We start from the raw sequence: 23,906 nt of genomic DNA on the forward strand, positions 1-23,906 counted from the left end.
GCTATTAGAGTATTCGAGGGCTAGGGGTGAGTCTTTCCTATCTTGCTAAGTCTTTTCGTCTTATGCAGCCACCGAAGGAGGCAAGCTAGCCTCAATAGGTGCCGGTCACAAGCCTGGATAAATGCGAGGGTTGATGTCAGGAAGGGCATCCAGTCGGAAAACTTCAATGCCAACTCAAAGTATGACTATGAGTCAAAGAGAAAATTATATAAGGGCTAGGGCGTACCCCTTAAGCGACGCGCAGCCACATCGCCCTACAGCTGCGAGAAGTGGACGAGGGCTACCGCATCAAGGGCGGGTGCAGTTAAAGAAGCGAGCCCAGCAGGTGGAGAGGATGTTGCGAGTGGGAACACTGAATGTTGAAGCATGACTGGAACGGGAAGAGAGGTGGCAGACATGATGAGGAAGAGGAAGTTGGACATTTTATGTGTGCAGGAGACAAGGTGGAAAGGGGGAAAGGCAAGGAACTGGGAGATGGATATAAATTGTTCTACTCTGGCGCGAATAACGAGGGAAGAAATGGTGTAGGAATTGTGGGGTGTGGCAGAATGAAGGGCGAAGTACTGGACATGGGTATAAGGAACGACAGGATCATGCGAATGAAATTGGGTCTTGGAGAAGAGCGGGTGGTCTTATTATGTATATATGCCCTGCAAGTTGGCTGTACAGCAGAGGAGAAAGATAAGTTCTGGAACGTGTTAGATGAGGAAATGGGGGAATTGGAAGAAAATGAGATGCTCATTGTCGGAGGAGACTTCAACGGGCACATAGGAAGACAGAATAGAGACTGTGAAAGGGTGCATGGTGGCCACAGAGTGGGAATGATGAACCAGGAAGGAGAGAGGGTTGTGGACTTTGCAGTAGCGTTTGATCTGGCAATTGTGAACTCGTTTTTCTACAAGAGGGAAGAACATTTGATAACATTTAGGAGTGGTAACAACAGCTCACAAATTGACTACATTTTGACTAGAAGAAAACACCTTAAGGTTGTGACAAATTGTAAAGTAATTCCAACAGATCAAGTAGCACAACAACACCGACTGCTGTGCGCAGACTTTAAAATAAGATCGAAGATAAAAACTTCTGGATGCCATGGGATGAAGACAATTAAGTGGTTTCGCTTAAAAGAGGAGAGTGTGAGGAATCGTTTTAGGGAGAGGGTGTTAGAGGATTTCGGATGGACTGGAAAGTGTACAAGATTGGTGGAAACATAATTCAAAAGTAATCCTGAGCTGTGCAGTAGAGGTGCTTGGTGAGACATCTGGAAAGATTAGCGAGCAGAAGGAGGGTTGGTGGTGGAATAATGATGTACAAGTGGCAGTGACAGCTAAGAGGAAGGCAAAGCAGAAGTGGGATGAGTCAAGAGTGGAAGAGGACAGAGGTGTACAAAAAGAGAAAGCAAGAAGCCAAGAGAGTTGTGGCACAGGCGAAGGCCATGGCACATCAAGATCTGTATGATCAATTAGAAACAAAGGAAGGACAGAGAAAAATTTACCAACTAGCGAAATGTAGAAATAAAGCAGCAAAGGACATCTTACATGTGAGACAGGTCAAAGATGATGAAGGAAGAGTATTATGGAGGGATGTGGACATAAGAAACAGATGGAAAATATACTTTGAGGGACTTCTGAATGAGGAAAATGCAAGGATTCACAGAGGAGATGGGCAGCCTTCTGAGGGGATGGTGCAGAACATCAGTAGAATGGAAGTGATGGAGGCCATGAAGAGGATGAGGAATGGAAAATCGGTGGGCCCCGACAGAATTCCAGTGGAGGCATGGAAGGCACTGGGAGAAGAGGGAATTGACGTGCTGTGGGACCTGTTCATGAAAGTTGGCCAACAGGAAAATACTCTTGTTTCCATCTACAAGGGTAAAGGGGATGCACAAGACCGTAAAAATTACAGAGGAATAAAGTTAATGTCCCACACAATGAAGATCCTAGAAAGGGTTCTTGATGGTAGATTGAGGAAGGAGGTGGAGATTGCAAAGGAACAATTTGGCTTCATGCCTGGTAGATCGACAACAGATGCTATCTTTGGGTTACGACAGATGATGGGAAAATATCGATAGAAACAAAGGGAGCTACATCTGTTATTTATTGATCTGGAGAAAGCTTACGATAGAGTGCCAAGGCTGGAGGTGTCTGAGGGAGAAGAAGGTGCCGGAGAAATATGTCAGGTTGGTGCGGGAAATGTACAGAAATGTGAAGACAATTATTCGAACCTGTTTGGGACAGACAGAAAGTTTTCAAGTAACAGTTGGCTTGCATCAAGGGTCGGCATTAAGTCCGTTTCTGTTTAATATTGTGATGGAGGTGGTGGAGGAGGTGAGAGAAGATGCGCCTCGGACAATGTTGTATGCAGATAACATCTTGCTGTGTGTAGATTCAAGAGAAGCGGAACTAAACTGGAAAGATGGAGAAAAGTACTGGAAGAGAGAGGTATGAGACTGAGCAAAAGTAAGACAGAGTATATGTGTTGCGCAGTGGGCGGCGGCGGCCAGGAGACAGATCTGGAGCTGGAAGGAAATGTCATCAGGAAGGTGAGAGACTTTAGATACTTAGGTTCAACAGTGGAAGAAGATGGAGGAGCTGAGAAGGAAGTGGGATGCAGGATACAAGCGTGTTGGAGGAACTGGAGGGAGATGGCTGGAGTGTTATGCGATAAGAGGGTGCCGATCAATCTGAAAGGCAAAATTTATAGGACAGTAGTGAGGCCAGCTATGACATATGCCATAGAAAGTGTGGCCCTGAGGAAAAATAACATCAGCAGGATGGAAGTAGCAGAGATGAGAATGCTTAGGTGGATGTGCGGCGTGACCAGAAAGGATCGTCTGAGAAATGACTATGTCAGGGGAACAGTGAAAGTTATGAACTTAGGAGCGAAAATACAGGAGGCAAGGTTGAGATGGTTTGGTCATGTGATGAGGAGGGAGGACGAATATGTGGGAAGAAGGGTCATGCAGATGGATGTGCAAGGAAGGCGGAGGCGTGGGCGGCCAAAGAAGAGATGGAGGGAGCTGGTAGAAGAGGACTTGAAGATGAAGAACTTGGATGTGGTAACATCCCAAGACAGGAAGGTATGGAGGAAACTCATTACAAACAGTGACCCCACTTAAGTGGGAGAAGCTGCAGAAGAAGATTTTGTGATAAATAGATTACAAGCCATGTATTACATTGATGGCACTTTACTCCAGGAAATAGATGAAGCTAGAGATTTAGGGGTGGTGGCAGAAAACAAAGATTTAAAGTTTCGTGGATATATTGCTTAAAGTAGCCAACAAGATTATTTGGCTATTGAAGAACACATTAACAAGTAGAGATAAGTAGTTCTTTCTCTTTATAAGGACTTGATACAGACACATCTGGATTATTATGCTGAGGTCTTTTCCCCTTGATTTTTTTTTGGGGATTACGAATTGGTGGAGAAAATTAAGTGGCAAGTGACCTGTGGAATGTTCTGTATGAGGACAGATTGAGGGTGTGCGCGGATTGCAAAAGTTGGTTGATAGGAGAAAAATCGGGGATATGATAGAAAACTACATTTAAGTTGGTTCAAGGGTTTTATAGGATAGATGCAGGGGAAATATTTCAGCACTTGGCTAGAAGTAGAACACGTAGTTATCCCTGGATATTGAATAAAGATGTGAGAACTAGGATTTTTGCTTGGAGATGTGAAGAAGCAGAATGGGTTGCTGGAATCAGTTGTGAGTGCTTTGTTTGTTGATGGATTCAATGAGAGGTATGACAGATTGTGTAGATAGTTTGGATCTCTGGCGATGAGTCTTCGGACTCCATGGAGGTGTCCCTATAATAATATTAATGATATCTATCATATTGAATCTTAAATTTCTTCCCACTCATGGTGTTTACATATTTGGGCAATGATTCTACGCATTCTCCTTGTAAAAACCTACTTTTCATTATCTTATTCACCACACCTTTGGACTTCTTTCAGTAACCGCCTCTGGTCCTTGAATGTTCTCCTTGTTCTGCCACTTGAAATTGAAGTCGGATACTTATCCAATGAATACATATGGATAGCTCAAAAGACAATCATATCCCTTCTGTCTACCACCTTGTACGATACTTAGCCAGTAATAGTATCCATTAAATATTTCTTCCTGTTTACTTCCAACCAGTGATGTAGCTAGAGCTTTTGTCGGAAAACTCGGGGCGGTCCCCGAGTTTTCCGCCCCTCTCAACACACACACCAACTACAAAATGTCAAAACGATGTATAGGGAAATAAATTAAAATACTATGTTTATTTTTGAAGTAAAACTTTAATTTCAAAGTTCTAAAATGTTATTTTTCTTGCTTTTCTGTTAGCAAAATTGTCGATGACATTGGCGAAGTCTATTACATAATAATGTAGGTAATTCTTAATCAATTTTATTTAGAAAAACTCCTCTCACAACTACCGCACTTACAGCAATTGTGATGAAAATTCGCAGTAGTATTAAAGTCTGAAGAACTCAGTTTTGGAACTGAGTTCTCGAGACTGTATTTTAGAATTGACTGCAAAAGTTCAAAAGGTTCAACGTACCGCCCGGGGTGGACCGCCTCCCGCTTGCTATGCCTCTGCTTCCCACTTACAAAACATCAGCGGCATTTCGTTCCTGGTCTCCCCTGAAAGGATACTCTTCATCGTCCACTGTCATAACACACTACCATTACCACCCGCTTCACTCATGGTATATCATTTCTCTTCTCGTCAATACGTGATCTTTTGCCAATTATGTTTCACAACACAATACCAACAATCTATGGATAGACAGAAATGAATGCTGCGAGCATATTCCTTTCATTTCTGACACTACAGCTTTTGTATAAAAAAAAGGCGGTACATTACGAGCTTTCTCTATATACAAGGGGAGATGAGAAATCAAATGGCTCGTTTTTTTTTCTTCGATTCGTGATCGGCAGAAATCTCTAACAATCACTTCGCGGGCGGTAATAGTCCTTAGTTTGACTACGCTTAGTTACGTTGCGATCGATCGCATGAAGAGAGCTGGGAACAGTAGTTAATGCTTTATAAGTGCATATAGGAAGCAGAGATTAGCAATATTTAATTCCTTACTGTGGAATCTGTATGTAGGATGGAAATTTATATTTTGAAAAATGTGTTCGGAGACATTGAGTAGCATAGTCAGATGCAGTTGTGGGCAAAGATGGCAATATTCATCCTCGTTCGGCCGCTAGGCTGGATGTGGAAACTCTGAAGAATACCTCTGATGACGATGTATGTAATTTGTAGATGACAAGGAGCTGAAATAAGATTTGTGAGGAGTTTCGACTGGAATAGATTTTTACCAGGTCGGCATACTGCTTCTCACTAAGCAATGGCAAAATAATATACGGAACTACAGACCACTGAAAAATGAGAAAATTAACTCTCAAAGGCTGGAATATTAATCCACGTGAATGCCCTTATTTTTTTTTTGAAAAAAAAAAATTAAAAAACACGGGGTATTACTTTTGAGCGATTTCTTGTACACACCATCTGAGTCAGTTTCCAAGGGGGGACACATCTATTTTTGGCTTCATTAGCCTCCTCTGCACTCCATATACTATTTCCAATGTAACGTCTCCTATTATTTCCTCCAAGAAGCAAGCCGTTTTTGCTATCGTCCAACTATGAATACGTTTTCCTACATCACAGCACTTCATTTTACTGAGAGAAGAGTAAATATTCCAAAGGCATGCATACTTCATTTATTATTCAGATGTAACCTCGTCACTTCTATCTCTCTTCTGCCATTAAATGCAATCCAAATTCACATATTCTACCAATTCTTCCAGCCAAGTCAATCATTAATACCTCTTTTCTGCACAGCATCCTAGAGAAGTAGCATACTCACACTTCCGTGCACCTTTATCTAAGATATTTTGTTCTTATTCTTAGTCGTCTCTTCATAGGATGCCGTTTATAATTGGTATTGGACCCAGCCTGTGTAGCTCAGTGGATGTGGCATAAGCACACACCACAGCACTTGGCCGCACGAAGGAAGACTTGGTTTCGAATCTAGTCGGGAACTAGAGAAAATTTTTCTAAGCCTTTTTTCGACCGTTCCCAAGTTAGTCGATCTTTGGCACGGGCAAGCGGGTTTTTTCTCCCGGAAACTTGGGTTTTTCGTCCCGTAAACACAAGAAAATCAACTGTAGAACTCACACTCTTTCATACATTAAATATATATTGTGTTAGAAAGATGACCATACTTGTTGAGCCGTCTCTTCACTGCGTGCCATTTAATTGTTGATAGCCTTGTGCCAGCTCTCTCTATTGGGTACCAGTAGCGATCGAACTGCCCACTCAGTCTCCAAAAGTTAGATGGGGCTAATCCCTATATAGGAATAAAAAGGCATTAACTGATTTTTTTCTTTTTTTTTTTTTTTTTTTTTTTTTTTGAGACCAGCTATCCCTGATTGGCTACTGGTGTAGTTGACTTCTCCTCAGTCTCCAGAAGTTAGATAGGGCTACTTTCCTACTCCATGTAAGGGAATAAAAGGCATTATCTATATTTTTTCATTACAATCATAGGATTTATATTTTGCCCTCTCTGTTCGTCACTATAATCACCCTTTTCCTTGTCCATATTCTGCTCAACACACAAAAACATCGAATCTCGAATGTTTATACCCTATAGAGCTTTATTCTCTCCTACACTAGTATCCTTCATTCTCTCCTAAATGCAACTTCGCATTGTTCATATATCATCTTTCTTTTCCTCACACACACACACACACACACACACACACACACACACACACACACACACACACACACACACACACACACACACACGCACACTCTCTCTCTCTCTTGCAACCTTTCCATTTCTTCTCGTTGCTTGACTTTAATTCTCACAACTTCTACTCCATCTTTGTTTTAATCTAATTCTCTATATCTCATTTGCACTCTTTTCTTGTATTAGCTAATTTTATCTCAGGCATCCTGATCTCTCCATTCGCCATCTTCATGCCTTCCATTTTTGACTCTATTTTTCTCCCCATGTATTGAAGCCAAAACAATGTAGAGCATAAAAGCAATGGCAACCGTCCTCACAGTACTACATGCATCAGAAGCTTGAGAATTAAGTACAGAATATAAAGCCGAGTGGTGCAAACTTCATATGCTTCAACTTAGTAGTAGTGTGAAGACAAATATCTGTAGATGATCAAATGCTGATGCATCTTCATTATGCAAAAATCTGGCTTTCTCCATATTTTCAATGAAATTTACAAGTGGGATTGTTACTTGTCTGATAATCAAAATAAATGCATCATTCATCATAGTACCATTATTTTGCTGTCAAGAACAAGTCGCTGGTGATATGAGTGGCTCTTGAAATGATACCACGTAACTAAGTTTCGCATCTGTGTCATGTCCCAAGTATATAACTAAATCTGGCAAAGAACAAGGTAATGATTATTGATAATACACAAGATCATGAACTTGGCAATTGCTGGCATCTCGTGATCTTAAATTCTAACACTCCAGTCGCTGTCTGATATAGAGTAAGTACTACGTTCATTTTTTGAGTTGTGAGGGAGGCTAAAAACTTCAGTTTCGGGGGGGGAGGGGATCTTCACTTGTGTGCTAGAGATCGGCTAGCTCAACTGTATTTTACTCCAAGAACAAAAATCAAAGTTATGCCGATTTTTCCCAGCACGTTCTCTTTCTCTTCATTCTGGTTAGATCATATTGATGAACATCCAACAAGTAAGCATGCTTCAGAATCTCTCTCAGCGCAAATTTTGACATTATTAAAACTGTGTTGTATACATGTTGTGCATGATTTTGAGTAAAGGTACTTGACATTACACCGACCCACAACACTCGAGTACGCCAGCCTATTTTCGTACACTAAAAAAAAGACTACAGCCCTATAATATAGTGATTATTGTAAGTGATGAAAAATTTCGTTCGGGTTGCTAAAATACATCAATGATTTTCCTGCATTGCAGAGTTTAATGATATTAAAGATACATATGCCCAGAATATGTGGTATATGCTACAGAAGTCGTTTTTTCTGTATTTTATTCTCGGTATTAAAAAAATCAGTAACGTCTTTTATTGGACAAAGGAAATGGACTTCGTCACTTACCCATAACACTAAAAGTCAATCTCAGACAGCTGTCCTAAGACTATCACTGATTTTGAACCGGGTTCCAGAAAAAGTTTGGCAGTTGTTGCACTTTTACTAGGATCAACTGCCGCCATCTCGTTGTTTATAATCCTAACACATATTATACATCATTGTTCGAAATACAATGGCTTCTGCAGTAAATTTTCGGATTAAAAATAAATACTACACAGGCCTGTATATTCCTATGGAAATGGCATTTGCATTCATAGCGCTATGCTGCCCAGAAAAAAAGTTCCATTTTCAATTGTAGCTGCAGACTTTCCTAAGCTTTTTCTACTGCAGTTCCAAAGTTAGTTGATCTGTCACAAGCAAGGTTGATTTTCCCCTGGAAACTCTGGTCTGCATTCCAGTACCTCAAGAAAATCGACTAGTAGAAGTATTTCATAGAATAATATATAGTTAGGGTAGGTACCATGAGATGATAGCAGTTGTCTTCAATACTCTCTTCTCCGGACCGCAATTAAAATTAAGTGTTGAACCAAACCAGCTGTCTGTGATTAATATCCCCGGTTTCCAAAAGTCAGTTACGTTGGCACATTATTTTATTAAAAAATAAACGTAAAAGTAATTACTAAAATAATGAGCCAAAAGGCTTCAGTTCGGTGATGCAAAATTACATAAGCAAAGTAGATATGAGATCAAGCATTATTTCAAAGCTGAATGTAGAAACTATGAAAGTTTAATTTGACCAGAGAGCTTGTGGGAATGCATTCCTCAGCATTCACATATAAGTTGCCTTAGTTACTTATACGCACCGACTGAGAGTTTATGAAAAATACATTTCTCTGACATTTCAAGTTCCTTAGTACTGAAGGACAGTTTCTGCTCTCTTAAGGTTTCTGGCTGGTCTCTAACCAACCAGTTCAAAATAGCTGTCAGACCAATGAAATCTTATCAAAATGGACTAACAAAAGGCAAATATATAGATGCTTGGGTGGCACACCTATGTCTTTTAAGTAGTCCACGCTAAGGCAACTCGTGAATGCTGAGTAACGTATTCCAGCTAGCTTTCTAGTCAACTACAGCAGAAGTCGTGCTTCTGTCCACAAAGCTAAGCCACCCGAAGAAAGGCCTAAGTTAAATTCTAGTTCCCAACTAGAGGAACTTGCTCTAATCCTTTCTTCAACCGGTTCGTGTCCGTCAATCTCTGGAATAGGCAACTGGGTTTTTCTCCTGGAACCGGCTTTTATATCCCACAAACTCATGAAAATCGCCCTTAGGACCAGCACTATATCAGACAAATAAATTTTCTGTATTTTCGTAGAAGTTTTGGGGGTGTCCTCCATCTCAAATGTGAGTACCAAGTTTAATAGCTGTTCAGAGACAAAGAACCTTGAACAAAAGATAGTTAAAAAAAAAAAAAAACCCCGAGAACGTAATAACTAATATATATTTATGTCAAGAGAGATTTGATATTAGTGTAATTATAGGAGAAATTTCATCTCATGGAGAATTGGATGGTGTCTAATGTAAGGCTTAAAGAAAGGGTTTTTAAAGGAAATAAAGCAGGAGTGTGTTTTGCTAGCAGTGAAACTGAACCTCAGTGAAGAATGGATTAGAGGTCAGAATACAGAGTGCTATCATCCGTAAACAATGTACTGAGTTGACTGTCAACCAAAATAGGTCATTGTTATATGAGTAGGTACACAAAAATAACAGGAATTATTTTTTTTTAAATTTTATTAAGTCTATCATATTCTAGTCTCCTTCAAAGTACTCTCGATGTGAATCAATGCACTTGTCCCAAAATATTTTCTACTGTTGGAAACAGTTCTGAACTGTTTCATTGGATTGCTGTTTGACCTCTGGCAATTTTTCTTTCACTTTGTCCATGGCAACGAATCGCTGACTTTCATGGTTTTATTTATCCATAGGAATAAAAAAAAGTCACATGATGAGATATAGGGCGAATAGGGAGGGTGAGGAAATACAGTCATGTTGTTTTTCATCAAGAACTGTTGGACAGACAAGGTCATGTGGGCTGGGCCATTTTCGTGGTGCAGCAACCAATCTCTGCTACTCCACATTTCTGGCCGTTTTCGTTGCAAACTATCAGGCAGTCTACTCAAAATAAGATAAAAACTATCTGTCCAGGAGGTGAACAGACTCTGAGAACAAATTTTTCCACTTCAGAAACTTGCTCAATGGTCTTTTAACAATCTTCATTGTCTGGCAAACCTTTTCGATGTTTTCATCATTTCAAACACTGAGGCTTGCCGAATAGTTTCAGCTGCAGTTTTACCCAGAAGAAAATAAAATTTCACTCTGTTTCTTGTGGTCAGTCATCACAAAATCACCAAACTTGCTTGTAAACACTAACAAAAAAAGAAGCCAGAACAAAGAACCAGTTCATACAGGATGACACCACTTGTCAGAGTGGCACAGAAAACCACACTCATGATGCCTAGTGGCATCATCTGTAACTAGAAAATGCATGCCTGCCAAGTTCAGATTCTGCTTATTTTTGGGTACCTGCCTCACAAGAGGAACAGGGTTGGTGAGAGAAAGAGGCATGTGGAACCTCAACACAGCTTGCAAAGTAAGAAGACAAATAACATCTATTAGATATAGTTAGTGTCCAGTCAGGAAGCTGGCAATCCAGCTGCAGAAGGCAGGGACAGGCTAAATGAAGAGCGCTTACTCAACAGATCCTTGTGTAAGACATAGTCACCTTTCATATACCAATGAATACAGTAAGAACATACTGTATTCATTATTTGGGCAGTTTTCAATCAACATTTTAACAACAATTCTTTACAGAATCAGGTGTAAAAAAAAAAAAAAACAGTACATTAAAAGACTATTTAAAAACAATTAGAACGACTGGTTTAAGGTTTCCTATAGCTTCATCATGCCAGTTCCACCTTCAGTGTCTTAGTTTGTTTTGCATAAGCAGCTTTTGAATGGATTTGGGAATGATTTTTTGAAAGCCATCCCACACTAGCATGCACACATCCATTTTCATTACCCCATCATTCACTCCCATACCCATGGTACTAATTCTAGTGCATAATCATCATGAACACAGCTGTTATGTGGAAATGTTTTGTTTGCAATCATTTTAGAAATTATGAACTGTACGACCGTGGTATAAATAACTATTTTACTCTCCAGACATTTTGACCTTCATATTAACATCATCATCTGGAGCATACACAAATCTACAAGGACAAGCTGAGTTACATTGCACATAGCATGCTAAAGTGACAATGATTTGATCAACAGTTATTTTACTGGCATGACCTCTAGTGAAAATATAATATATTTATAAAAAAATAAATAATTAACCAGAAACTACATCAGAGCTATATTCTATTTAGGATAATATCGGAGAAACATTCTTTCATATATTCAAAATTAAGTGTATATTGAATACCACATTATTTCTTAGCCGAATAAGAAACTCAAAGATAGGAAATCTAATGAAGCATTGTACTACCAGGTGTTGGCTTACGCTTGGACTCGCCGAACTTTATACAGTTCTCTATATTTGGCACGAAACTCTTAGATCAAATTTCCTATCTTTGAGTTTCTTATTCGGCTAAGAAATAATGTGGTATTCAATATCGACTTAATTTTGAATAATTTACTTCATCGAGGTGAAGCCTGTTGGTTCAATTTCCAGTAATTCTTTCATATAGATAGTTTTCTTACAGTAACAATAATGTTCTAATTTAACATGACAAATGTTATATTAGATTTAAGATTCTGGATTATCTACAGTCCTGTTTATAGTTAACTCTTAGGGAGAAAGGTTCAGTTGGTAGAATATGTGCCTTCCATATGCTTGGGATTTTTAGACAATCATTATTGTTAAGATTAGGGTGGTGGATAAGAATCTCACAGGCTTCCTTAAATTTATGTCCATAACCATGTTTTAGTGTGATGTACAACAAGTGGTGTTTTTCCAGTCAATTCTATGTAAAGTGTTCAGGGCATGATCAGAAAGGCCAGCTTCACCATAGTTATTATATTTAATGTGTCGTTTATGTTCCTTTTGTCTGATAGGAATTGTACATCCTTTTTCCCATATATATGGTAGATTACAGGTGCAATAAATATGGTATGCCCCAGGGTAGAGCAGCAGAGGGAGTGAGTCACTGGATGAGTTGAGTAAGCTTTTTAATTTTGCAGGAGGTTTAAAAGTGGCTTTAAGGTTATATTTCTGTAGTATTCTGTTTATTTTTTTCTCATGTCCCTTTAATGTATGGAATGGTTATAGTTTCATTGTGGTCTAGTTTATCTTTGTTTTTTAGTGAGGTCTTGTAGCGAATTTTGTTGATAGTGTTTTGGCTGTAACCATTTTGTAGAAAAGTATTGCTGATAACTTCAAATTCGTCTTTAAGTGCTTGTTCATTGGAGCAAATCTTCAAAGCCCAGTTTTTTAAAGTATTAATGACACGTAATATTTGTGTTGGATGGTGGTAGGAGTTGATGTGTATATATTACGTATTATGTGGCCAGTATGTGTCAGTTTCTGGTAAACAGTGAAGGAAAGACTTCCAGAAGGAAGACGTGTGACAAGCGTATCTAGAAACGGAAGTGTGTTCTACATTTCAATCTCAATCATGAATGGTATGAGTTTTGTGTTGTCTGTTTAGGTGGCTGAGGTAAGTGTCTAATGTCTGGCAGCCATGGGGCCAGACAGCGAAAACATCGTCAACGTATGTAAGCCAGACTTTGGGTTTTAAAGGAGAGGAGTCTAGAGCATGTTGCTCAAAATATTCCATATAAAAGTCAATAGGGGAGGGAGATAATGGCTAGTCCATAGCTGTGTCTTCTTTTTATAGGTAGAAAGCGTTTTGCCACACAAAATAATCAGAATATAATACATGCACAAAGAGCACCGTGATATCTGGAGGGAATTTGTTCTGTAAAAAAAAAGGATTGTGTCATTGATTGTGATATTCGTAAAGAGGGCAGAGACATCAAAAGTGACTAATAAATCATCTTTTTCTAATGTAATGTCTTTGATTATGTTTATAAAGTGTTGTGTGTTTCTGATATGGGAGGGGGAATGACCCACCAACTCCTTGAGTGTTGATGCTAATTTTTTTTTGCTAGGTGATAATTCAGGGTGTCTATAACTTCTACTATCGGCCGGAATAGTGTGTTTTGTTGTGTATGTTTGGTAGACCGTAAATTCTCGGAGAACGAGAGTAGTGCAGGTGTAATTTTTTTTGTCAGTATCTTCAGGCCATGTAGTAACTGATTTAAGTAGCTTCTCTGTTTTCTTTTTTATTCTATTGATTGGATCGTAGTTAACAAGTTGATATGTACTGTTGCCTGAGACTAACAGATTCATTTTTTCTAAATATGTGGTTCGATTTAGAATAATGGCAGCACTATTACCTCTAGTTATTACAAAGTCCGGATTTGATTTTAGTGATTTCACTGCTGTTAATTTGTGCTTCTTTAAGTTGCTTGTTATTGTATTCTTATAATTTGTATTTAAAATGTTGGCGGTTTCTAAATGTTTTATCTGCTATGGTAGTTGGGATGAATCTTAAACCTTTTTCAATATTATAAAATTCAGTTTGTTAATCAACCTGGGTGCTATGGCAAAGTTTAAACCTTTGGTGAATAGTGAGAGTTCATCTTTGTTTAACTTTTGATGTCTGCCCTCTTTATGAATGTCCCAATCAACGACGCAATCCTTCTTTTATGGAACAAATTCCTCCCAGATATCACAGCGCTCTTTATGCAAGTATTACGTTCTATTATTTTGTATTGCAAAACGCTTTCTACCTACAAAAAGAAGGCACAGCCAAGGGCTCGCCATTATCCCCCCCCCAGCTATTGATAACTTTTATATGGAATATTTTGAGCAATGTGCTCTAGACTCCTCTCCTTTAAAACCCAAAGTCTGACTTAGATATGTTGACAATGTTTTCGCTATCTGGCCCCATTGCTGCCAGATATTAGACACTTTCCTTGCCACCTAAACGAACAACACAAATGCATACCATTCACAATTGAGATTGAAATGCAGAACACACTTCCGTTTCTAGATACACTTGTCACACTTGTTTTCCTTCTGGCAATCTTTCCTTCACTGTTTACCAGAAACCGACACATACTGGCCAATATATACACATAAACTCCTACCACGACCCAACACAAAAACTAAGTGTCATTAATACTCTACGAAACAGGGCTTTCAAGATTTGCTCCAATGAACAAGTGCTTAAAGACGAATTTTAAGTAATCAGCAATACTTTTCTACAAAATGGTTACAGCCAAAACACTATCAACAAAATTCTCTACAAGACCTCACTAAAAAACAAAGATAAACTAGACCACAATGAAACTATAACCATTCCATACATTAAAGGGACATGAGAAAAAATAAACAGAATACTACAGAAATGCAACCTTAAATCCACTTTTAAAACTCCTGCAAAATTAAAGAGCTTACTCAATTCATCCAGTGACCCACTCCCTCTGCTGGGCCACCCTGGAGCATACCATATTTATCATCATCATCAAATTCCTGCCATGTACCCTCAAGGGGTGTACAGGATATGACAGTACTACATAAAAAAATTTCATCATTACTAACTTCCTATCTACAATTTTCCTCCAAATCAGTCTGTTATTTGTCAAGACTCCAACATTATCAGATCTTATATTTCTATCGTCTAAGGCACTTTGTACCATATCAATCCACCTATATCTTGGTCTTCCTCTGGGTCGTTTTCCTGCCAACCTGGCAGAGAACACTTGTTTTGCTAATCTTTCCTCTCCCATTCTATTTAAGTGACCATACCATCTGAGATTAGCTCTGCTAACGCATTCCTGGATGCTGACAATGTCAAGTTCTTTCCTAATATCCTCATTTTTAATATGATGTTGCCATTGATGCCATCTGTTCACGCCTCTAATCTTTCTCAGGACTCTCATATCTGCGGTCTCTAGTCTTTGGTCAAGTGTTTTACTTCTAAACCAGCTTTCAGATCCATAAGTTAAAATTGGTTTGAACACAGTCTTGTATACAGCTAATTTAGTGTTCCGACTAATTTCTTTCTTATTCCATATGAATTTATTCAATTGACTTCCCACGATACCAGCTTTGCTGATTCTGTTGTCTATTTCTATATTTAGTTTACCATCTTCAGTAAAAATTGTGCCTAAGTAGCTGAAATGTTTTACTTGTTCCACAGGTTCTCCATTCACAACACAGTTGACATTTTCAATGATTCTGCCTATTTTCATTGTCTTTGTCTTTTTATTGCTGGCCTTCATACCATATCTATTACAACAGCTATTCAGTTTAGTCAGAGAATCTTGCAGACTTGTAGCGGATTTATTTAGAAGTATAACATCATCCGCATAAAGCAAAGAGCTGACATTAACATCTCCAATTTTGATATCAGGTTTAATACCACATTCCTTCATAATGTGATCCATATAGATAATGAATAACAGAGGGGATAATGTACATCCTTGTCTCACACCAGATTTAACATTAAACCATCTTCCTGTACTTCCTTCAATTCTAACTGCTGACTCACAACTCAAATAAAGACTAAGTATTGCTTGATATAATGCCCCATTGACACCATATAACTGCAGCGTATTGAATAGCTTCTCTCTTGGCACCTTGTCATATGCCTTTTCCAAATCGACAAAACTTAAATACAGATCTTTGTTATATTCCCATGCTTTCTCGACTATTTGTCGTAAAGTGAAGATCTGATCCTGACAGCCTCTATTTGGCCTGAATCCAGCTTGTTCTTCACCAAGCTTTTCTTCCACAATTCTTCTCAACCGTTTCTCAAGTATACTTGCATAGATCTTGCCAGGAACACTCAGTAGGGAAATACCTCTGTAATTCTCACATTCAGTTTTATTTCCCTTTTTATTTATGGGTACTATGAGAGCTCTACTCCAATCATTGGGAATTCGTCCCTCTGTCCAGGCTTTCTGAACTATGCAGTGCAGCCACTGTAAGACTCTTATACCACCATACTTCAGCATTTCTGGTCGAATATCATCTACTCCTGCTGCCTTTCCACATTTCAAGCCTTTGATGTCTTTTTCTACTTCAAGTATGGATATGTATTCCTGACTGCATGCCTGGTCAGTGTTTTTTATCACTGTGCTGTCATCATTGCTTGTTTCATTTAGCAGTTTTTCAAAGTAATTACTCCATACTTCAAGGATATCTTTTTCTCCTGTTTTCATTTCACCTTTATCATCTCTAATTCCTTTTACAGCACTCTTTCCTCCATTCCTAAGCTTCTTCAACAACCTCCAGAATATTTTGCCACCTTCTTGATATTTATTTTCTATATTCTTGCCGAAGTCCTCCCATGACTTTTGTTTAGCTAGTTGTACACACTGTTTAGATTTCTTACATTTGTCTCTGTATTCTGTAAGAGTAAAAGCTGACTTATTTGCCAGGAACTTTTGATATGCTTTCTTCTTTTCCTTCACTGCCTCTTTAACTTCCTGTGTCCACCACCAGGGAGTTCTGATTTTTTTATCCTTGCACACAACCTCACCACATGCCTCTCTGGCAGAATCAATCAATGTTTCCTTCAGAGTTTGCCACTGAATCTCCAAGGTTTGATTCCTGTGCTCAAACTCTTTCATTTTCTTTTCAATAATATTTCTGTATTTTAGTCTACAGTTCACATCTGAGAGCTGCTCAACTTTTATTCGCTTTAAAACTTTCTTACATGTTATTCTTTTCAATATGAAATTTAATTTTATCCTGCTCAAGACTAAATAGTGATCACTTCCAATTTCAAATCCTCTGTACACTCTGGTGTCCTGCACCAGGGAGAAAAATCACTATCAACAATAACATAGTCAATGAGACTTTTCTTATTCCTAGCCTCTTCTCTCCATGTGAATATGTGCACATTTTTATGTTGGAACATGGTGTTAGTAATAACCAGTCCATGTCCTGAGCAGAAATCCAACAGATATTTGCCATTATTATTAGCTTTGCTCTTTTCTCCAAATTTTCCCAAAATATTTTTGTATGTCTCACAATCATTTCCTACTCTACTATTTAGATCCCCAAGAAGGACCAACTTTTCCTTTTTCATTGTGTCAGTTGCTTTTTCTAAAGCCTCAAAAAATTCCTCCACTTCTACCTTAGTAGAACCTTCTGTGGGACTATAAGCACAAATAAGTCTCATTGTCCAGTTCCCCATTCTCATATTTGCCCACATTACTCTACTTGAGACTGACTGCCATTCAAGAAGATTAGCCTCGTATTTTGTGTTGAATACTATGTCTACTCCTTCTTTTCCTTGATTGTCATTGCCTGAATATAACATTTTGTATTTATTGCTGAGAAAGATCTCACCAGTTTTAGTCTTTTTCGTTTCAGTCACCCCTATTATGTCGATCTGGTACTTATCTAATTCCTCAGCTAGCTCCATTTCTTTGCCATTCAGGCTTCTTACGTTGATAGTACCGTACCGATCTTTAACTCTGGTGATGTTGAGTTGGGGTTTGTTTTCAGATTTGTTCCAGTAGCTGACTTTTCGCTGTTCGCCCTGGTTCCCTGGTGAAAACAACGGGGGCCTTGTTTAACCGGGCGACGCCCCAGCCGGCATGAAATTTTGTCATGTTGTACCATCATATTTTATTTTGGTTTAACCAATAAGAATACAATTTGGTCGGCTAAATCCCAAATTGCCAGCCCATCCTCGTTCGTTCAGTATCAAAGTAGATACCCAACATGGTGCACCACGAGAAGGTGAGGACTGGACATTAGGTCAGAAGCACTGGTCGGTTCTCTGCATTCCTTTAAAGGCTATGTGGAGGTCTCCTCTCAGTTATACAGCTTTGACCCTTAAGCACCCCACCATATTTATTGCACCTGTAATCCAACATATATAGGGGAAACAGGACGCACAATTCCTATCAGACAAAAGGAACATAAACGACACATTAAATATAATAACTATGGTGAAGCTGGCCTTTCTGATCATGCCCTGAACACTTTACATAGAATTGACTGGAAAAGCACCAGTTGTTTACATCACACCAAAACATGGTACGAACGTAAATTTAAGGAAGCCTGTGAAATTCCTATCAACCACCCTAATCCTAACAATAATGATGGTCTAAAAATCCCAAGCATGTGGAAGGCACATCTTCTAACAACGGAACCTTTCTCCCTAAGAGTTAGGGACTGTAGATAATCCAGAATCTTAAATCTGATATTTGTCATGTTACATTAGGACATCATTGTTACTGTAAGAAAACTATCTACATGAAAGAATGTTTCTCTGATGTTATCTTAAATAGAATATAGTTCTGATGTAGTTTTTAATTTACTATTTTTATAAATATATTATATTTTCACTAGAGGTCATGTCAGTAGAATAACCGTTGATCAAATCATCATCTCTTTAGCATACTATGTGAAATGTAACTCAGCTTGTCCTTGTATATTTGTGTATACTCGAGATGATGACCTTAATATGAAGGTCGCATACAGTTCCCAATTGCGGGAAATTAAAATAGTTATTTATAACATGGTTGTGAAGTCCATAATTTCTAAAATGAATAGTGAACACTAAAAGAAAGGATTTTGTTTGCAAACTGCTATGCATTATTTAGCCAGGTGTTTTGTTCTGTAAACAGACATGTGGAAGAGACAACCTAATTCAAATAATCAGCTCTTATAAATGTTGCTTGTATCCTAGATGAGATTCCAGACCTGTTTGAATCTCATTTAGGATACAAGCGACATTTATAAGAGCTTTTCAGTTAAATAATATAGTCTCTTCCTCTTTCCCCTTTACAGACCAAAATGGTATGAGTAATTTCTCTAAATATACTAAAAGAAATGCTTACCTGTGTGTAAATGTACAAAATATGAATATGCAATTTATGTTTGATATATTCAATTCATAATAAGATTGTGACAACATTCAGCTTTCTGAAAAACAAATATGGTGAATCATGGGCTCATAATTATTTTTGTTTAATGTTTATTTAGATAAAATATTTTACTTCTAAATTTTATTCATTACCTATAACCATATCTGGCAAAGATTTTTTATAATTTTTGTAAAATCTTAACAGTTTAGAAAAAAAAAATATTAAAAAAAAAACTACATATATATATATATATACCCGAGATGATACATTTGCAAAGTCTAAGTAGTATACTTAGACTTTGCAAATGCTTTTGGCAGATTACTGCATGATAAGTTAATAGTCAAACTAAAGCAAATGAGGTTGGATATTATACTAGTGCATTGGATTAGAGATTAGCGCTCTGATAGATATCAACAAATTGTGTATGAGGAAGTGATGTCCCAGAAGAGGAAAGTCACTAGTGGTGTGACTCAGCGGTCTGTTTTAGGGCCACTGATGTTAAAGAAATTGGGGGAGATTTGAATGGGGGATATATAGCTGTTTGCAGATAATTCAAAGTTGGGATGAACTATGAAGGGTAGAGCAGATACCATGGCCTTACAAGAAGACTTGAATGACTGAGTAAATGGATATGGGAGTGGGTATGCAAGTTCAATGTTGAGAAACGTAAGGTTTTAAAATTTGGAAAGCGAACATGGGATATAGAATTTACTCTTGGTTGGAATATATTGCTGAAAGTGGAGGAAATAAGAGATCTTGGGATAATGGCGGATAAAGATTTGAAATTTACAGGACACATTACCAAAATTGTGAGGACAACACAACGAATTCTAGGAATGATGCAGAGAACACTGACTTGTAGAAATAAGGAGATTCTGGTTCCATTGTACAAGGCTCAGATTAGGCCACATATGGACTACCATGCACAGATTTGGCTTTGGCCACTAGTTTTCAAAAGGTTAAAGACATTGGAGAGGGTTCAGAAAAGAATGACCAAAAATAGTTTCTGATCTCTGAAATGTTAAACATGAAGAAAGGTTGAGACGATGCAATTTGCAGTCTACTAGATAGGAGGAAGAGGGGGTGATATGATAAAGGTGTAAAAGTAAGTAAGGGTTGTCATAGGAATAACATCAATGAGGTTTTTCATAAAATGGTGGGAGAACAAGAGGTCATCCCTGGAAGCTGTATAAGGAGGGTGTGAGCAATGGAGTGCGAAGCAGGTGTTTTGCATAGAGAGTTGTGAATGATTGGAATGCATTGATTAACTGAGCGCATGGTGTATGCAGAGAATTTTAATGTGTTTAAGGCACAACATGATGAGCTGTGTGTGTGTGTGTGACAAAAGGGACTTCCTAGATGAGTCTGCGACTCTATTGGGTCTTAGGATGATGATGATAATAATTATAATAAAAGTATGAAGCGAAAGAAGTGAAAACAAAAAATAAGTGAGAAACAAATAAAAGGTAAGTATAAACACCATATTGTTACGAAAACTTTCATAAAACTTTAATAAATAACTTAATAATTATCTGTGAAATTCCTGATTGTTTATATACCTGTAAATGTATTAATCAGTATGATTTATCACATCAATTAGATAGTGTCCCTCAGCTGCAACAATACCATTTCTAACATAATTTGTATTCACTTTAGCATAGTTCTATTCCTACAATAACAAAACAGCACAATGTCAAGTAACATTACTTACTATTAATAATCTACAAATATTATTCAAGATGAGCTTCACATAAACTGAAGAATAGCATTCAAAAACCAAAATATCAATATCATATATTCTAATTGATTAACAACGACTATATACATTCGAGAACATTCATTCCATAACCTAATTCTGGATCTGAACAGAGCAAAGATAGAAATTCATGAACAAGGAGCTGTCTACTGCAAGCAAATGTAAATTTCAGCCATATAAATTCACTAATTTCATAGATAAATTATTTTATTTGTGAGTACAATATATTTCATTGTACTTCGGCACTACAATCATGTTTTTTTTTAAAATATTTGATATATACAAACAGAAAAATATAATGCTCTCTTGACAACAAAAACATACTTATGTACAGCTAGTCACTTTTTATAGATGGAACAGATGTAAATATTCTCAACCCATGCATAGCTTTGATTTCATTTTTTAGAGCCTGTAAAAAATTTATATATATAACTACAAAAAAATAAAAATACATTTCAAAAAATTATTGCACATAAAACTGTTTATGCGGATGATGTTATACTTCTAAATAAATCCGGTACAAGTTTTCAAGATTCCCTGACTAAATTGAATAACTGTTGTAATAGATATGGCATGAAGGTCAGCATTAAAAAGACAAAGACAATGAAAATAGGTAGAATTGTTGAAAATGTCAACTGTGTTGTGAACAGGGAACCTGTGGAACTAGTAAAACATTTCAGCTACTTAGGTATGGTAGGAAGTCAATTGAATAAATTCATATGGAATAAGAGAGAAATTAGTTGGAACACTAAATTAACTGTATACAAGACAGTGTTCAACCTGTTTTAACTTATGGATCTGAGAGCTGGGTCAGAAGTAAAGCACTTGACCAAAGACTAGAGACCGCAGATATGAGAGTCCAGAGAAAGATTACAGGCGTGAACAGATCATCAATGGCAATATCATATTAAAAACAAGGATATTAGGAAAGAACTTGACATTGTCGGCATCAAGGAATGCGTTAGCAGAGCTAATCTCAGGTGGTATGGTCATTTAAACAGAATGGGCGAGGAATGATTAGCAAAACACGTGTTCTCTGCCAGGTTGGCAGGAAAACGACCCAGAGGAAGACCAAGATATAGGTGGATTGATATGGTACAAAGTGCTGTAGATGATAGAAATATAAGATCTGATAATGTTGGAGTCTTGACAAGTAACAGACTGATTTGGAGGAAAATTGTAGATAGGAAGTTAGTAATGGTGTAAATTTTTCATGTAAAACTATCATATCCTGTATACCTCTCGAGGGTACGTCAGGAATTTGATGATGATGTTTCTTCATGATCAGGGTGGAATCGTGAGGAAATTAAGTGTAGCGGACATAGGAGGGATGACTTAATTGTGAGTGAGCAGGAGATATTTGAGGAACTAAATAACCTTGATGTCAATAAGACAATAGCATTTGATGACATATCACCACACAACTTAAGGGAATGTTCCTGGGAATTGGCAGTAGCATTGGCATGGCTGTTTAATAAAAGTCTCACAACAGCAGCACAGGTTCCAATGAAGTAGAAAGAGAGCATAATTGTTCTACTGCATAGAGGTGGTGATAAGTCTGTAGCTTCAAATTATAGGCCAATCTGTATATCTGGAGTTGTGGTGAAGGTACTGGAGAGATTGGTGAGAAGTAGGATACCGAAATTGGTTGATAACAGCAGTATTCTCTGTGGTTATCAGCATGGGTTTGTTAATGATCATGTTTTACTAACTTATGTACTATAACAAGGTGACAAATACCTTGGACAGGGAAGATGCATATGCAGTTGTACTTGGATTTGATAGACTGCCACACGACATACTGTTAAATAAATTGAAACAGATGTAATTGGATAACAGACTTTTGAGCTGCATTAGTGACTTGCTGTCAGATAGGTATCAGGAAGTTGTATACTGGGGTGCAGTATTCCGAAAGAGAAAGGTCACTAATGGTGTACTGCACGGACCAGTTTTGGGACCATTGTTGTTTAGTTAGTATGTTAATGATATTGGGATGGGTTTAACCAGTAATATGCAGCTGTTTGCAGATGATGCAAAATTGGGGAGAGCAATCAGAGTCATGCAGATGTTATGGCCTTACAGGAGGACTTAAATAGGTTTCATGAATGGGTAGGTTAGTGGAACTGCCAATTCTGCATTGCAAAGTGTAAGTTTTGAGATTTGGTAAGCAATGATGGGATGCAGAGTACACACTTGGTGAAGAAATTTAAAAGGAAGTAGAAATTAGTAGAAGTAGAAATGAGAGATCTAGGAGTGATGGTGGACGAGGACCTGAAATTCAGGGGCCACATTGCACAAGTTGTGAAGATGTTACATCAGATAATGGCAATGATGCAGAGGACACTGATATGCAGAAATAGAGAGGTTGTGTTGCCATTGTATAATGCCTTGATCCGGTCTCATGAATTATTATGCAAAGATTTGGTCGCTGGGTTTCATGGTGATGAGGGTATGATGGAAAGTGTCCAGAGATGATTCGTGGAGGTGGCCAGTGGTCTTTGGAATGTGGAGTATGGGAACAGATTGAGAGAATTTAAGTTGCAAAGCCTCGTGGATAGCAGGAAGGTGAGGGGATATGATTGAGACATATAAAGTTAGTCAGGGGTTGTTATCAGGTTGACATGGAATAGATTGTTAAGATATTTTTACTTTATACTGTGATAATCTTTTTGGAATGAGAATAGCAAATTAAGTATATTATAGCACACAGTTTATTATGTATAAATTTATTGTACAAGTATATAAAAAATAATGTATATATACAATCATTTTTAATAAAAAAAAATATGCAGTAGCAAATATCTTAACAACAGTTGTAGTAAAAAAATATAAATTTCATTAAATAACTAAGCATATTTGCATTCTACGTTAAAATGTAAAAAATTACTGTATATTACAAATTTCAAAATGCAGTGCATCCATGTGTCACACATCACCATTACTAAAGGTAGAGTTACATTGTACCATTTTAAAAAAAGCACTCTCTGTACTGGAAAATGATGATACTAATACCCTAAAAGTATTAGGCATCATGACTTGTTATGGGCAGGTAACCTAGCATGTTATAAACATAATTTATTCCATGATAGAATAATTAATGCTGTTTCCATAATCTGTCTTCTGTTGGCTTTTTGTCTAATTATTTTTT

The 23,906-nt window shown here is 37.7% G+C and overlaps 1 protein-coding gene across 1 annotated transcript in view; it reads right to left on the reverse strand.

Moving 5' to 3' along the window:
- Positions 1-20,362: 20,362 nt before the first annotated feature.
- Positions 20,363-23,906, reverse strand: part of LOC150093129 (bolA-like protein 3) — a 53,529-nt gene continuing 49,985 nt past the window's right edge. The window contains exon 4 of the mRNA XM_090413972.1: positions 20,363-21,167. Coding sequence (XP_090270098.1) covers positions 21,093-21,167 — 75 coding nt within the window. The 3' untranslated portion in view covers positions 20,363-21,092. The remainder of the gene's footprint in view (positions 21,168-23,906) is intronic.

The sequence above is a fragment of the Typopeltis vanoorti genome, chromosome 24 (genome assembly GCF_054136105.1).
Source record: "Typopeltis vanoorti isolate ZY-2024b chromosome 24, IOZ_Tvanoo_1.0, whole genome shotgun sequence".
In the NCBI taxonomy this organism is placed as follows: domain Eukaryota; kingdom Metazoa; phylum Arthropoda; class Arachnida; order Uropygi; family Thelyphonidae; genus Typopeltis; species Typopeltis vanoorti.